Raw genomic sequence first — 16,636 nt, forward strand, 5'->3', positions numbered from 1 at the left:
TAACATTTCCTGTGCATGGTGCAAAAGGGAAACAGAGTTGTCTTAAAATTTAAGACAATTAACTAAATAAAATCCCCTGGCAGTGAAATCCTACTCTTTCCCCAGAATAGGATCCTTTGTCCACACAGTTAGTTTTGGGGAACTCCAACCATACATTTCTGTTCCTTGACCAGTGCAAGACAAATTTATTTGAAGGTTCTGAGGGGGCATACTGGGTGGAGCAACATTTTCCTTCTGGCCTCAGATAAGCAGTAAATTTGCACTATTTCTTATGGCTTAGACTGCACTGTACAAGATAAATGCAAGAACTGTGTCCGTGGCCTGTCATTCTTTAATGAACACTGAAGAACAACATCAGGAGAGTGATTTATTTTAAATATACTTTGATTTGAATATATTGGAGAACAAAAATGCAATTGAAGGCGCAAGATCACCATATTCTTCGCATTTTAAAGCACCTTGGTGAAACATCCTAGGTGGAACGGCAGCACAGTTGTTAGCATTGCTGTGTTCGATTCCTGGGGTGCTGTCTGTGTGGAGTTTGCATGTTCTCCCCAAGTTTCTAAGGGGGTCCTCCAGGTGTTCCACAGTCCAAAGACATACTGGTAGGTTAATTGGCTGCTAGGAAAACTGGCCCTGATGCACTGGCACACTGGCGTCCTGGCCAGGGTGCACCCTGCTTGCGGCCAGTGCTTGCTGTAATAGGCTCCGGCTCCCCCACCACTACCTGGATAAAACAGCTGGAAAATGGATGGATGGGTTTACGTGACCTGCAGCTGGTCTTCCAGTTGTACAGAAGAAACCGATTTCCATAGTAGTTCCGGACAAGTGGGATTTTCCACTGGCTGGAAAATGGCAGATGTGCCCTTGGGACTTGTGTCCCACACTGCTTGGGAACTGGAAGGGGTTTGAAGTCTTATTGGAGGAGTGACCCCATACTGTTCCGAACGGAACTTCTGCTCCCAGAAGGCCGGACTTCCACACTTGGCACATTGACCAAACGGGAAGGGTGGACAGAGTTGGAAAGTCCATCATCCACGTACGCCGCTCCCCCTACTCGGCCTGTTTTGGCACTTTGCAAATCCTTCCAGTTGAGTCACTGACACCAATTACTCACTCTTTGGACACAGCCTCCCCCTTCCCTCTCTTCTTGTGCTAGGAAGCTGCTCTCACCCCGAGCCTGATCCCACCAGCAAAACCTCTGTCGATATAATCCATCACTCGGCTGAGGCCAACACTGAGTTACTCTCCAGAACACTGCGTTAGAAGGGCTGCAAATTTTACAGGTATTACAGCTTTACAGGTATTGGGGACTCCCCTCCACCACCACCAGCGTGCAGCCCCACCTGGATGATGTGACGGCAGTCATAGTGCACCAGTGCACTCACCACACATCACCTATCAGTGGGGAGGAGAGCAGAGTGATGAAGCCAGTTCAGAGATGGGGATTATTAGGAGGCCATGATTGGTAAAGGCTTGGGGGAAATTTGGCCAGGACAGCGGGATAACACCCTGCAGAAAGTTAGGACTTCAGTTGTAGGTCTCATCCAAAGGACAGCACCTTTTTTTTTTTTTTTTACAGTATAGTGTTCCCATCACTATCCTGGGGAATTAGGACCCACACAGACCGCACTAACACCTCTTCCAGCAGCAACCTTAGCTTTTCCCAGGAGGTATCCCATCCAGGTACTGGCCAGGCTCACACCTGCTGAGCTTCAGTGAGCTGCAGGATGAAATGCAAATGTGTGGATAAACCCCTTAGAACTGGTAATACAGGAAGAGAAATAAATACAGTGTCAGTGTCCTGGCCATAAGTGAGTCAGCATGGAATAAACCTTTACTGGTTTCTGTGCTGCCGCAGCTACCCACTTGAACTTTTTAAGTCCTAAATATACCAGATACAGACAACCCAAGATCTGACTTAAAGCAGTAGAAAGCCCATTTATTCAGTTTCTAGCCATTGTATCCAGTGCAGCATCACTGGGGAACCAGGGTCTAACCCAACAAGCAGCGGCTGGAACGCAGGACACACACAGACACACACAGACACACACTCACCCCAGGAGCCAGTCAGCCTACCAGCATGTCTTTGGAATGTGGGAGGAAACACACAAGAGCAAGGGGAGGAATATACATCCAAACTCCACACAGACAGCACCCCAGGTCTGGACCTGAACCCGGAGCCCCGTGCTGCCCTTCCTGCTTCTTAACTCTGCGTCGTTTTCTCTGTCCGGCCCTCGCCTTAGTTCAGTGTTCTGTATCTGATGTGTGCTCTCCCCTCGTTCCATCTCCTAACACACGAGCTCCGATCCTTCCTGCTCCTTCAGCACAATGTTTATGACTTCCTTTCACGCTTCACAGATGCATCTTTCCTGAAAAGTAGTCTACCCAGTGTTCTAAATTGTTCCATACAACAATATTATTATTAAACTGTATGTTCTAATATTTTTTACCTTTTATTATTTCCCATCTTCATAGTTTATGCTTTTACTATTTGTAAGTAACCCTCTGAAGGTCCGCATTAAACATTATTTGCCCAGTCTTTAAAATTGTATCTTAAGTCTTAAAAAATCCTACGCTGCCATTGAACTGTTTCTTAATGCTCCTATTTTAGTATCATCGACAAAGATAAATGATAGAAGCCGGGCGTTGACCTCCCTGTCCTATTGTTCCTAGCTTGTTCAATACATCATGCCTGGAAACAAATAATAAATCACATTTTAATTACTTCCCCACATTGTCTAGAAGATGTAAATTATGCATCAGCATAAAAGGCCTCTCTTTTTCATAATTTGTCTTTTCTATCTCAGTGTTTCCCATTTTGTACGCGGAGTTTGGAATTTTACCCCTTGCCTGCAAAATCCTGCACTTGTGTCTGCAGTACACATCATCTGTGTATCTACATCTTTTTTAATGTATTTGCTGCTTCTAAAGTTTCTTAATCTTCCTAATTTGGTATGATCTGCAAACCTTATTGGTTTACTAACTACACCAGATTTAGATAACTGCTTGGAATAAAGAGCACTGGTCCTAGTACAGATGCCTGCGGCCTTCAACTATTATATCACCTGGAAAAGGGCTCCGTCACCTCTGGGCGATCCTGAGGGACCATCTGTTGGAAATGTTTGTAGGTGATGCAGTAGCCTCTGCTGTTGTAAAAAGCGCTTGTCTTGAAAGGCTTCTGAGTGGTTAAGACAGCAGTGGGGAGGAAAGCAGTACGTCTGAGGCAGTCAAACAGTATGAGCTGAATGCTGGGATTGAAAGAAAACGGTTCCATTTGAATGGTCATCCTACAGTATACAATGGCGAAGGGGGATGAACAGGGTTTTGGGGCAGGAGAGAAGAACAAAAGGGATTGTACCTCTGAAATTATTCATGTGACTGATCCGAGGGTTATTTTTGGTTCCGGTGCGGACATTTTGAGCGTTATTCTGTCAGTGAAATAAAAACCTTCGTTTGAGGTCTGCGTTTCAGCGCGTCTCGTTGCTACCTAAGCATCGAGGTCTGAGGAACTGCAAGAACGTGGGAGAGGTTCCAGTATATCTGGGATGAAGGGAGCTGTGTATCAGGGGCTGAAAAACAAACAAACAGATGCATTCCCCACCTCGCAAACTGGAGTCATCTGATTCTGGTCTCCTGTTTGTCACCCAAGCCGGTGTGCCTTCGAATGGGGACAGGGTCTTCTCTTGCTACGTCCCTAAGCTCTGGACTTCTATCCCCAGGGATATCAGACAGTCAACTTCCCCAAGTGCTTTCAAATCCAGCCTCAAAACCTTCTTTAGAAAAGCTTTTTTTAAATTGGTATCTGCATTTCTAACCTCTTCTGCTTCTTTGTGCTAATTTTACATCCTATCTAACCGTTTTGTTTCGTTTTAACTGTTTCACTTTTCCTGTAAAGCTCTTCCAAAGTTCCCTGTAAGGGGGCTAATAAATGTGAAGTTCCTTATATTTTTTGTTGAAGTTGTTGTTTATTATTTCAGTAAACAGGAAAGGCAGAGTGGTGGAAGATGCTTCAGTGGTGAAAAGTGAAAGCTGAATAAAAGGGCAGAAATTTAAGGACATGTGAAGGGGGGGGAGAGAGAAAGACACCACTGGACACCATGGACTGAGAGTTCAATGTTTTGTGACCCCTGGACATAGATGAAAGTTATTTTGAGAAACATTCAACAAAAGGGATTGTACAAAGGCTCTGGAACAACCTCCCTAACAACAGTGTGGAAACTAAATCTACCTGAGACGCTTCAATAAATGTCCTGATGCTATTTAATTCATATTGAGTAACGTTGAAGAGCCTGCTGTCACTTGTAACCCTTATTCTGTGTTATCTTCCTTGCAGACACCCATAGTAGCAAAGTCTTTATGCCCTCCTGCAGTCTCAGCACTATTTAAAGGTCATGTCCTCTCAAAGGTTTATGCTTGTAGTGGGGGGTCTACAGTAAAGTCCCGCTATGTTTCCAGAAGCTAGATGAGTGTGTCTGGGTCTACGGGAAGGGGTGGAGTTGAGGGGGGGTATGAAGCAAAGCTAAGAGCCAGGGGAAGGCAGGATGCCAGTGTAGTATCCAGTGTCCAGTTCTCATAAGGCAGGTCACCTGCAGGGGTGTGGATACAGTCAGAGGGTGAAACGAAGACTTCAGATCACCTCCGGAGTTTTTGCTCCAGTCTCTGTGTGCTAATGGAAACCACGATGAGGCGCTGGCAAGCCATCTCCTTCGCGTGCTTGTTTCTGAAGCTGGCTACTCAGGGTAAGGACACGGGTTCCAGGCTTTCTCAAGCCTGGCCCTCACAACGCCACTGTCTGCTGGTTTTTGACCTTTGCTGGCTGAACTATTAATGGGACTGACTGTTTTTTTTCTACAGATATGCAGTTTTCACATGACTGATATTTATACGTAAAGTTGAAATGTCTTACAATCACAGGGATTAACACAATTGTCTAGATAATTGTGAGATAAACGTGGGGCTAAATAATGAAGATTTCAATTGGAGCAAACATTTGCAGACACTGGGTGTCCACGGCACCTGGATTATGAAGCTATGGTCTATACGTGTTAATGCTTTTCTTTAAAATGTGATGATTTGTTCAGTGAAGATGATCTCTAATTGGCAGCTAGTTGCAAATTCTACTTATAACAACATAGATTTGACTTTATGCTGTTCTGTCTAATCTATTCCCATCAGTAATTTATGTTAATAAATTAAGGAGTAGGGTGACTCTGTGGCTGCATGCTCACTGAGATGCGAGGAGATTTGAAGGGATTTTTTAACATCCTTTAAACTGAAAGATATTAATGATTAAAAATTCAGTGTGACACAACTTCTCTGAGATGCAAACTGGCGCTTACTGCCCATTCAAATGCAACATGTATAACACTGATCGCTGTCCGCTTTTTCTAACAAAGATCAGCCCGTGTGACTGGCAAAAAAATGATACTGATTACAAAAGAGCATCAGTTCAGATCTGATTCAATACCTCGCATCTGACAGGTATTACAGCCCCCGGGCGTTAAAACACCAGTTATCATGCCAGGAAAGGTATAATTCTGGATTTACATCATCCAGGTGGTGGTGGAGGGGAGTCCCTATTACTTGTAAAGAACTTTGAGTCGAGTGTCCAGAAAAGTGCGATATAGGAGTATGGAATTATACTGTACTGATATACGGAATTAAACAGCTATATATAATAAATTATTATATATTAGTTCAGTTTATTTGTCATTTGCACAAGTGCAATGAAACGCTTATAAAAAAACGGAAACGCTAACCGCTCCCCCACTCGGTAATTCCAAAGTTGTTGGGTTTCTTTCCCCACCAGCGGCTCCGGCGCTCCCCGGCGAGGTGGTGATCAAGCCGGAGAACCCCGCCGTGCAGGTGGGCCAGCCGGTCTTCGTCACCTGTACGACCACCTGCCCCGCGGGGAAACCCACGTGGAGGAAGGGGATCGACGCCAGTCGCTTCCTGGTGAGGAGCGCCGCTCAGGAGAGCACGATGGAAATCGGGTTCGCCGAGTTAGAAGACGAGGGAGACTACATCTGCCTGTCGCGCTGCGGGGAAGAAACTAAGAGGAAGAAAACACGTGTGCATGTTTTTGGTAAGTAAAGGAGCGGCTCGTTAGTAAGAAGACACCGCGAGGGATACGGCAGGAGAAATCCTGAAATATCAGTCAACAGAGTATTAAAACAGTGCTCCGAGGAGCCAGGCTGGGCAGAAATCTTGGGATCAGTTCCAAATTACTGTACGTCCTCAGTTGCTTATCTATTTTATTCATTGAGAAATGACTCCGATTTTGTCTTAAGAGGCTCAATGAATGCGTCAAAGTTAAAAAAACAAACAAACAAAATAACGCTACGAATATCGGAGGTTACAGTCTGAGTGAAATTGAGAAGGTATAAAAACCCATCTGGCTTTTCTCTTGGTCCAGCGTTCCCAGACCCGGTTGTGCGCACCGTCCCGGAGAGCCCCATTTCTGGCGGGCTCTTTGATGTCTTCTGCTCCTGGAGGGGCGTCTATCCTCCCGAAAAGTCCAGTCTGCGTCTGTTTCACGGGGGAAAGGCTTTCGGCTCGGAGCCCGAGGAAAGCGAACAGGAGGACTCCAGGCTTTCAAACTATGAGCTGAGAGTAACAAACCAGACTGGGGCCGGTTCCACGGAATACAGATGTGAAGCAGATCTGACAGTAAATGGGCACGTCTTACTCAAAAACACGACTCTGCCAATCCAGTTTAAAGGTACGCAATATGCATTTTTTCATTCTGCCACTACCTGTGAAAGAAACCGATTTAATCTCGCTTTTTTAATGTGATTTAAAATAATCTTTAGACAGACTTGGATGAACTGCCAGAAGTATTGTGGAAAATGGCTTAAATGGCTCATTACACACAAAAAACATATTTGCTCTCACAAATAAGTGACACCTGTTATTTCAGAGCTGAACTCTGGGCAAAGGTATTTGTCCTGGTCCTTGACACAGTGGCTGCATTTCATTCCAGCTGCTGCTGCTCATGACTTTAAGAGAAATCATCATTACAACAAAGAGCCCTCACCTGCACCAAGGCCCGGTCCACCTCCCACCTGTTTTAAAAAACAGCATTTAAATCCCTCCCAAACCGCCCTGAAATAACGCTTATGTGGCCTCACTCTGAGACACTTCTCACGTTCGCGTACCTCTTCAGAGCAGACAGACCCCAGCAAATGCATCACCACTCCAATGCTGTGAACTGTGTCTAAGACCCCTCAGACTGACACAGCTAGAGCTGGTTATAACAGACAAGCACAACGTACATATACTGCAGCGTTCCGGACACAGGAAGCCTGGGAGCCTGAACACATTTTCGCAGACTCATTTCCTCTCCTCTATAAATAGGGGTCCTCTTTCCCTTTTCCCTTTTCCCACATTCTCTCGCCAAACCCCAAGCTGAGCTGTTGGCTCTGTTCCCCTCTCTACCTTCATTCCCTTGTCCCTGAGCGACGGGCTCGCCCCTGTATTCCACAAAGGGCCACGAATGAGCGAGCTGCCGTTCCAGTCTCCCACCTCTCTTGTTACACGGCCGCCTGGGCAGAGGGAAGTTAAGGGGTGGGAGACCAATACAATCCATACATACACTGCGTTTTGCAGAAATCGTACCTCTGGTGACCCATGCTCTCTTCTGTGTTCAGATGTCCCACAGATCACGTCGGTGTCCCCAGATTCCATAGCTGGAGAGTTGGGGCGCTCGGCCTCCTTTTCCTGCCGCGCCCAGCCCGAGCCCTCGCTGCTCATCTCCTGGGAGAAGGAAGGCACCGAAGGGTGGCAGCTCCCACAGCGCTGGAGACAGACCCGGAGCCCAGGACGGCTGCAGGTTGACATCCAACAGCTGCGGGTGGAGGACAGTGGAAACTACAGCTGTGTCCTCCGGAATGAGGCGGGACAGGTCAGGCGGGGGCTCAGCATAGACGTGCTGTGTGAGTACACCGGGCAGTGAGGGCTGCTTAGTGATGACTGCAGGGGAGACCAGGGTGCAACCCTGTACTCGGCTTTACAAGGGAGCCGTTTAGGTCTCTACAGCATTCAAGGGAACTGCAGTCTGAATTTCTGAGCAGTCTGAGCGGTTATTAAATCTCGGTAACGCAATAAATTTATTGACAGTATGTCAAAATTAGCAGAAAATGTTATTGCAAGCTCCTGGTCTCGCCAGGAGCGAGCGCGACAGTGCACGAGAATTGGGACGTGAAGCGGCCCTTCCTGCTCACTAGTCCCTGGAATGACTAATGTGATGTGACGTCCGAGGGAATGAATGAATACAGGTTGCACAGCAGACGTTTGACCACAGAAGTGTTTGTTGGCAAAACGGTCTCGAGGTCGAGAGCAATATTTGGGAGGGATTGAAAGAGACGTATTCACAAACCTGCTGGCTTTCGATGTCACAGGGCTGCTTCACCTCACTGGATGTATTGTTGCCTCGTTCTGAATCGCAGAATATGGTGCTGCGCATGCCTGGAAATTTGGTCTATTTTGTGATGTAAATTGGAGGTGTTGCACTTTCCTGTGTACATTTTGCTTTCATTGTGATTTGAAATGCCCTCATCAATGCTGATTCTTTTTTTAACCCCCAAAATATAAAAATAACGTTGCAGTTCCCCTTTAAGAAGGAGTGGGAGATGGCCCCCTGATTGGGAAGGTGGTCCACATCGCAGCAGGACTGGTACTCATTCATACAGCTGGGTGGTCAGGGGCGAGAGCCGTTCCCAGGAATAGTGGGCACAGTACAGACCCTCCGGTTAAGAGTTAAATGTTTTCCCTCAATGTAGTAGAAGCATAAATGTCCTAATGTGCTGAGAGAAGTGTCCTGTTTACCAAAGTCATTCTGCGATCAGAGCACAGAGTTCAAGCCACACCAGAGTTCAGGGGGGGGTTGTGGCCAGTTCACTCCTGAACAAGACTCTCAATCTACAGTAGGACTAACTACAGCTGCACACACACACTGGCCAAAATATTAGGAACCTCCATTAAATAACATGTTGATACTTAAACAATTGCCTCTGCGAGAGCAGCTTGAACATAACAGGCTGTGTTTTCTACAAGATGCTAAAATATCTTCATCCTGTTTACCATCCAGATCTTCTAGCAAATTCCAGCCTTCACTGAGGCTGTGCTGAGGTGTAGTGGCCATGACCTGCCTGTTCCGCTGCTGTAAGGTTGGTCGATTGCTCTGGCCAGGGAGGATGTGATGGAAGTCGTACTCCACCTCCTCAAGGGCAAGATGATGCCTTCAGCTGGGAGGTTCCTGATATTTGGACTCTTTATGGGCAAGGGAAGAGCGAGAAAGAGCAGAGGAAAGAAGAATGAACAGTTAAACTTGTTCCATAGAAAGTTCTCCCCAGCAAGCTGGACACACTGGCCAGACACCCCTGTGGACAGGGGTCTGTGTTAGCTGCTGTAGCTTTTATATGTGAAGGGCTGAGGTGCAGGCCAGAGCAAGCCACAGTAACACAGAGCATGTGATTCCAAGGCAGAGACGCTGTCCTCTGAGAGGAGAGGTGAAAGAGGTTAGCCCTTATTAGGCTCCACAGTGTTCTGAATTAAATAGTACACTCTGTACAGTGTCCTTATCTCTTCCCTAATACACAAGTGCTATTGTTAGCCATCATTCCTGACAACCTTTCAGTAGGCAGGAGGAAAAAAGAAAAAAACTTCCCCTGGCTCTTTTTCCTGTAATAAATCATGTTTTAAAATGAGACTTTTTACAAGAAGGTGGTAATCGTTTTATTTTTAAATCACTGTTTGAAAGGCCTGGTGTTACTTTTCAGCGCACCACTGTGTTTTCTCAGATCACACGCAAGACTGGCCAGGGGTGGTAGTTATACGGGCCTGCAGCCTGGTGTCACTCTTAGATCCCAAAATAGTTCAGGCCAGCTCAAAACCCAAAACCCAGGCGGGACAGCCACCTCCTTCTGTTGCAGATCCCAACATGAGTGAGAGAGATGATAATTACATTTGAGTACTAACCGTTGCATCCTTAGATGTCCCCAAAAAGCTTCTGGTGTTCCTCTGCTATAAGGATCCTAGCAAACTCTCTGTTGAAACCTGCATTGGCAGAGTTATTAATATAGACTGTGATATTAGAATGGGGAGTGACATGGAGAACAGAGACGAGTCCTAATGAAATGACTGTACAGGAGATGGCACTTGCTTTCCTCTTGTACAGCCTCCCTGTATTAAGTTTTATAAGGAAACAGTTTATGCCTGTGTAGGTCTCTGCAGCAGCATGGGCAGACAGAATACGAGATGGCCCCCTGTTTGGGAAGCTGGTCCACATCCCAGCAGGACTGGCACTGTTTATATTGGATCGGTGGTCAGGATCAAGAGCCGTTCCCAGGGATGGCTGGCACAGTAATGACTTGAGCCCCAGACCCTTAGAGTCCTAAGCTCTAGTTTAAGCTGCTCTCTAAAAACAGATTGCACAGTAAAAATTAAAAAGATTTTAAAGGGGAGGGGGTTCTGTGATTTTCTTACAGATAGCCCTAGGAATGCTGAAAGCAGCCCCTCCAGCCTCTCAGTCAGGGTGGGCGAGCCTCTCACGCTGAGCTGCAGGTGGGACGCCCACCCCCCGGCAATCATCACCTGGACCAAAGACAGCGCTGTGCCCCCCCCCAGCTGGACAGCCCGCACCCAGCAGGGCAGGTCCACCCTGAGCACTCTCGCGGCCCGGCCCGATGACAGCGGCACCTACCTGTGCTCCATGGAGAACACTCTGGGCACCCTGAGCCGGCCCATCTCCCTCACCGTACAGGGTGAGTGACCCCCACTGTGCCAGCCCCTCCCCAGATCTCACTGCTGCCCCACTGCTCCCCAAATCTCACTGCTGCCCTGCTGCTCCCCAAATCTCACTGCTGCCCCACTGCTCCCCAAATCTCACTGCTGCCCTGCTCCCCAAATCTCACTGCTGCCCTGCTGCTCCCCAAATCTCACTGCCGCCCCACTGCACCCCAAATCTCACTGCTGCCCTGCTCCCCAAATCTCACTGCCGCCCCACTGCACCCCAAATCTCACTGCTGCCCTGCTCCCCAAATCTCACTGCCGCCCTACTGTTCCCCAAATCTCACTGCTGCCCTGCTCCCCAAATCTCACTGCCACCCCACTGCACCCCAAATCTCACTGCTGCCCTGCTCCCCAAATCTCACTGCCGCCCTACTGCTCCCCAAATCTCACTGCTGTCACGCTGCTCCCCAAATCTCACTGCTGCCCCACTGCTCCCCAAATCTCACTGCTGCCCTGCTCCCCAAATTTCACTGCCGCCCTACTGCTCCCCAAATCTCACTGCTTCCCTGCTCCCCAAATCTCACTGCCGCCCCACTGATCCCCAAATCTCACTGCTGCCCTGCTCCCCAAATCTCACTGCTGCCCCACTGCACCCCAAATCTCACTGCACCCTGCTGCTCCCCAAATCTCACTGCCGCCCCACTGCACCCCAAATCTCACTGCTGCCCTGCTGCTCCACAAATCTCACTGCTGCCCTGCTCCCCAAATCTCACTGCTGCCCTGTTCCAGACTCTTTCAAGACCTCAGTTCCACCAGTTAAAAATGCTTTAAGGTCTTTCCCACATTTCTTTACCAAAGTCTGCCTTTCTGTATGAAATGACATGATTGTTCACAAATCATGGAGAGGTGCGATACAAATTCAGAGGACAAAGTCCGAGAGATCTGACAGGGGCTAAAACAGAATGCAGGATCTGCAGATTTTCTCTTTCTTTCAACCTGATTTAAAGTCTCATCCACTGCCTGCTGGAGTGCTCTTCGCCTTTCAGACCTCTGGCTTCCTGTTCAGCAGTTACTCTGCAGTGCTAAATGACAGGCTGCTTTCAGCAGCTTTCTAAAATACTGCTAGCAGAACAGCTGGGGTGAAGGGGATATCTGTGTTCAATTTATGCGCAAAGGGTAGTTTTCAGAACCCATAAGATCAATTGGAAATGTTTGATTGCTGTGTCTTTAGGAATGTCGAATGCAATGGAACCACTGTATCCTTGTAAAACTAGGGAAGTCAACAACAACATGTGAGAATTTCACACAACTCCAGGCCAGGGGCAGTGTCTGAAAGCACACTGGTCTTTACTGTCATTTCCCCAGGGCTGTCTATATTCAACTCAACTGGTAATAAACAGGAAACTATAGAAATGATGAAGATTGCTCTCTTTAGATTTCAACATATCTCCTGTCACTGTGACACAATATTCCTAAGCTGCCAGTGTATCACTGAGCAAAGCTATTATTATTGGAACCATTACTACTAATAATAATAATAGTAATGATAATACAAATTATAGGAGTTTTACAATTACAATGTTGAGTATGGCTGATGGCTCACAGCACTGCAAACCATGAATAGTTTACAAGCAGTTAATTTCACTTGGCTGGCTATAGTGTAATGAATGTCTTGACACCAGCTGCAAACAACAATCAGTTTGAGAAATACTCATTTTCTAAGACAGAAATGACTGTTTCTTCTGAGCCACAGGTACGAAACTGAGAGATCCACATCAAGGTTAAACACCTCTGTCATCCTTCTGCACCACAGTTCCGCACGGTGGAGGTGTTGACCATAAAAAGAGGTTGCTTTTTTGCAAGGGTATTATGAGTATCATGTAATATTGTGCAATGATGTTGAAATAATAAAAACCTAATAGGCAAATTGTTTATATCAAATAGTGTCGTGAGTTTTTACTGTACAGAGCCTTGTACTGTAGCAGTGTTTGTTGTTACAGGCACTTTATTTTATAATCATTAATATTTTTGTTATTTCTGATAGATTAGGTGTCTGAGTACATACAGTAGATAACATTCAAATACACAGACATTGCTCAAACACGTATTCCTCAAGATGTCTGAAATAGATTATCACTGTAGTACTTGGCCTAGTAAGAGATACTTAAAAGGAAGAGATAATGACAACAGATCCCGAGTTTTGCAACAATTTTCAATCACACTACACAGTTTTTGAAACGTGGAAATAATTATGAATCTCTAAAATTGCTTTTGATGCCTAGATGCCCCAGAGAGGACAAGTGCAGTCCCCCAGACCACTGCCCGTGACGATCAGGCTGAGCACAGCACAGTGGTGTCATTGAGTGAGTACCTTCTTTCAAAAACATTAGAGCAGCCATTATCATGAGCAGTTCAAAACGAAGAGACTACTGGTGTGTCCTTGTATTCTAAAAGGGCATGGAAAATTAAATCCAGACTTTGATACCCACAGAGTAGAAGCATTGACCACTTTTATTTTTTTATCCCCCTACAGATTCGTCCACGACGGTAAAGGACAGTGTGACATCCAATGACGTTTACTACCCTGACCTCAGCACTGCCCCAGAGCCATGTGAGTTCCTGTTGTGTGCACTGCAGCGGAATCCACATGGATGACAATTTCGGATTTAACAGTGAGGTTAAATTCCAAGCAAAACCCTGATTTGGTCTGTCCGTTCTTGTTTTTCAGCTGAGCCAAAGGGTACAACTACTTCCTTTCCTTGGAACAACGTAGACATCACCCTGAGCCAAAGCACGCAGAAAGTGACCTGTAAGTGCTACAGTTAAATAACAACCGCTATCTCACCCCTCACCAGCAATGGGGCTATTAATACTATGAAAACACACCCTGATCATGAAGCATGAAGATCTAGCCATCACACTTGCATTTGAGCTGTATAAATTAGGTCTAAAAGATTCTGTTCATGATAATATAATGATAAATAATAAACTTGATTTTATGTTGCGCTTTTAAAGGTGGCTTTCAAAGCGCTTTACAGAATGACAACAACAAAAATAAACAAAATACACAAGATATGCATGATGGCGATACACAGTGAGAGGAGACAGTAGATGGTGGTACCAAATACAGTACGAGCAGGGGGGTAAAGAATAGAACCAGTTAAGTGAATGCTCTTCTAAAGAAGGTTTTGAGTCTGGATTTAATGAACGTTTTACTGTGGGCTTCTACAGTATAATAATACAGCATCCATACATACACAGTAGTGTTTATACTAACCCTGCCCTTCACCCGACCTCATCACTACCGCACGCCTGTGGAGGACTTATTGACATTCTGTAGAATTTCGGTGGATAACAAGACGATGAAGGGGAATATCCTTAAAATCTTTATTTAGTGCATAAACCTAATCACTCACGTTATGCTGAGAAGGATCTGGGAGACAATCCAGCAGGCCATAGCATTACTGTAGTTTGAGTCATATTTCATGTGTTCCATTCCCACACTCTTACCCAGAGTGAAATGGCCACTTTGATTTTAAGGTTTGGTTTTTATTCCAGCTGAAGTTGAAGCGACGTACTCAGCCTTCGTCAAACCTGATGTTTATAAAGACCCTGAAAGCAGCACTGTACCAACTCTCGGTGAGTCCCTGTGGACATCCTGCAGGAAGGTCTCCTGAAGCTGTAGGCAGATACATCATCATTGTTTTGTAGTGCATTAAAAATGGTGATAACAAAATCGTTTTGAGATTACAATTTTGAAATATTGGATATGTTCTCTTGGTTGTGTTTTTTGGAAGAGAGCAAGCTGGGGTATGTGTAAAGATAATTCCTAATGCAAGAAATTGTAAAGGGTTAATAAAGTGATTTTAAAAGGCTCACTGAGAGTAAAAGGACCAAACTTAACTAAGATTAGGTGAGTTTGTGACTCATCATGAACAGTGATGTTTTTTCCCTTTAAATTTTACATGCAATTAATAAACATTTAGTTAAAAAAGCATTTTAGTCCATTATATAAACATGCATCCCTCTCTATTTAAATGCATTCCTATAGGAAATCAGTTTTTAGTTTTTATAGTCCCAGAATTATCCTTTTTAAAACACACGTTAGAGAAATGATTTCACCTACCTCTCTCTAAAGCTAGTGGCATTATTTGTGAGCATTGCAGTGAACCAGCAGTGACAACAAGTAATAATAATAACAACAATAATAATAATAATAAAAAAGAATTATTGCTTACACTTATATAGTGCTTTTCTCGGCACTCCACCCAAAGCGCTTTACAGGTAATGGGGATCCCCTCCACCACCACCAATATGTAGCCCCCACCACAGTGCCAATAAATTCCATAGCAGCCACAGTGCATCAGTCCGCTCCCCACACTCCAGCTCTCAGTGGGGAGGAGAGCAGAGTGATGAAGCCAGTTCAGAGAGGGGGATTATTAGGAGGCCATGATGGGTAAGGGTCAGGGGGAAATTTGGCCAGGACCCTGGGGGTAACACCCCTACTCTTTTAGAGAAATACCCTGGGATTTTTAATGACCACTGAGAGTCAGGACCTCGGTTTTATGTCTCATCGGAAGAACGGCGCCTTTTTTACAATATTGTGTCCCTGTCACTATACTGAGGCATCAGGACCCAAACAGACCACAGGATGAGCGCCCCCTGCTGGCCCCACTAACACCTCTTCCAGCAGCAACCTTAGTTTTTCCCAGGAGGTCTCCCACCCAGGTACTGACCAGGCCCACACCTGCTGAGTTTCAGTGGCCTGCTAGCTGTGAGCTGCAGGGTGATATGGTTGCTGGCTTAAGCAATTCCTAAATCTAAAGTTCAGCTAAAATTCTAGGGAATTTATTGAGGCTACCTTCACTTTACCCACACAAACAACCTGCACCTTTGCGGATTGATCACTGGCTTTCCTTGTTTTCCAGTTACCAAAGAAGATTCCAATATCACTGTGTCTGTGAGCTCCGCTGTGGGCTCAGTGGCCGGGCTGTTATCACTGGCTTTCCTGGTACATTGGATCCAAACCCGAGTCCGGAGAAACTTGCAGAGGGGAACTGAGCTCTCCCAGTGACCCGGAGAAAGATGAGCAGTTTTGTTTTTTAATTGCTGAACACTGCCTTGATATAATACCCTCTCAGCAGTCCATGGATTTCACAGTGTTGTAGCAGAACTAGCAGAGTCCAGCCTACACCTTTTAACTGCAGAACTACTTGGCCTTAAACACCATGTTCCAGAGAAACAAGGACTGATAGGGTCTTCAATGCCTTTATTACAAACTCCCAACGAAAGAACCTACAGTACAATTCTTTGATCTTCCTGCTGGAGGAAAAATTTGAAAGACTTAAAGGTGCTAAAGAAGGCACTTCTCAGGATGAAAGGATCCCTCTCATCTTTGTAATGTTTTTTTAAACAAATTGTTTTCTAGTGGATTTACTTAATTAATGCTTGAATCACACTGGGTGAATATGTCATGTACTGTAGCATTGTTGGCTCCACATTCTGTTATCATAAGGTTGGATGATCCCATAATATACTTTTTTATTGTATGGGTGTTTTGTATATATAGATTTTTATTAATAAAATATTTTGTTGTGCAGATTAGTTGGGCTGTTCCCATCATAGGAGTGAGAATCCCACCCTCGTTTTAGGAACCTGGATTTAGAAACTGTTTTTAGTAATCTGTCATAATCTCCAGGCTGGATAACTTAAATCATTTAATTATTTGGTGATTAAGTGTATTTGTAACATATAAATCAAGCCCTTGCTTTTTGCTCCAGATGGTGATGTTATGCTGTCGAGTGAAGATGTTCCCTGTCCCGACACATGGCTTCACAGAGGGGGCGTCAAACTCAGTTGTCAGTTTCGCTATTAATGTAATTATATTCTCACTTGCACATAT

The 16,636-nt window shown here is 45.5% G+C and overlaps 1 protein-coding gene across 1 annotated transcript; it reads left to right on the forward strand.

The window, feature by feature from the left end:
• The first annotated feature begins 4,572 nt into the window (after nucleotides 1-4,572).
• On the forward strand, nucleotides 4,573-16,314 carry LOC148813843 (vascular cell adhesion protein 1-like). Its single transcript, XM_088907693.1, has 10 exons — nucleotides 4,573-4,742; nucleotides 5,813-6,088; nucleotides 6,419-6,724; nucleotides 7,653-7,937; nucleotides 10,491-10,766; nucleotides 13,017-13,097; nucleotides 13,268-13,345; nucleotides 13,463-13,543; nucleotides 14,293-14,373; nucleotides 15,663-16,314. The coding sequence occupies exons 1-10, from the start codon at nucleotides 4,673-4,675 to the stop codon at nucleotides 15,806-15,808; spliced, it is 1,680 nt and encodes a 559-aa protein (XP_088763819.1). The 5' UTR covers nucleotides 4,573-4,672; the 3' UTR covers nucleotides 15,809-16,314.
• Nucleotides 16,315-16,636: the final 322 nt, after the last annotated feature.

This window comes from Atractosteus spatula, chromosome 28 (assembly GCF_055471065.1).
Source record: "Atractosteus spatula isolate fAtrSpa1 chromosome 28, fAtrSpa1.hap1, whole genome shotgun sequence".
In the NCBI taxonomy this organism is placed as follows: domain Eukaryota; kingdom Metazoa; phylum Chordata; class Actinopteri; order Semionotiformes; family Lepisosteidae; genus Atractosteus; species Atractosteus spatula.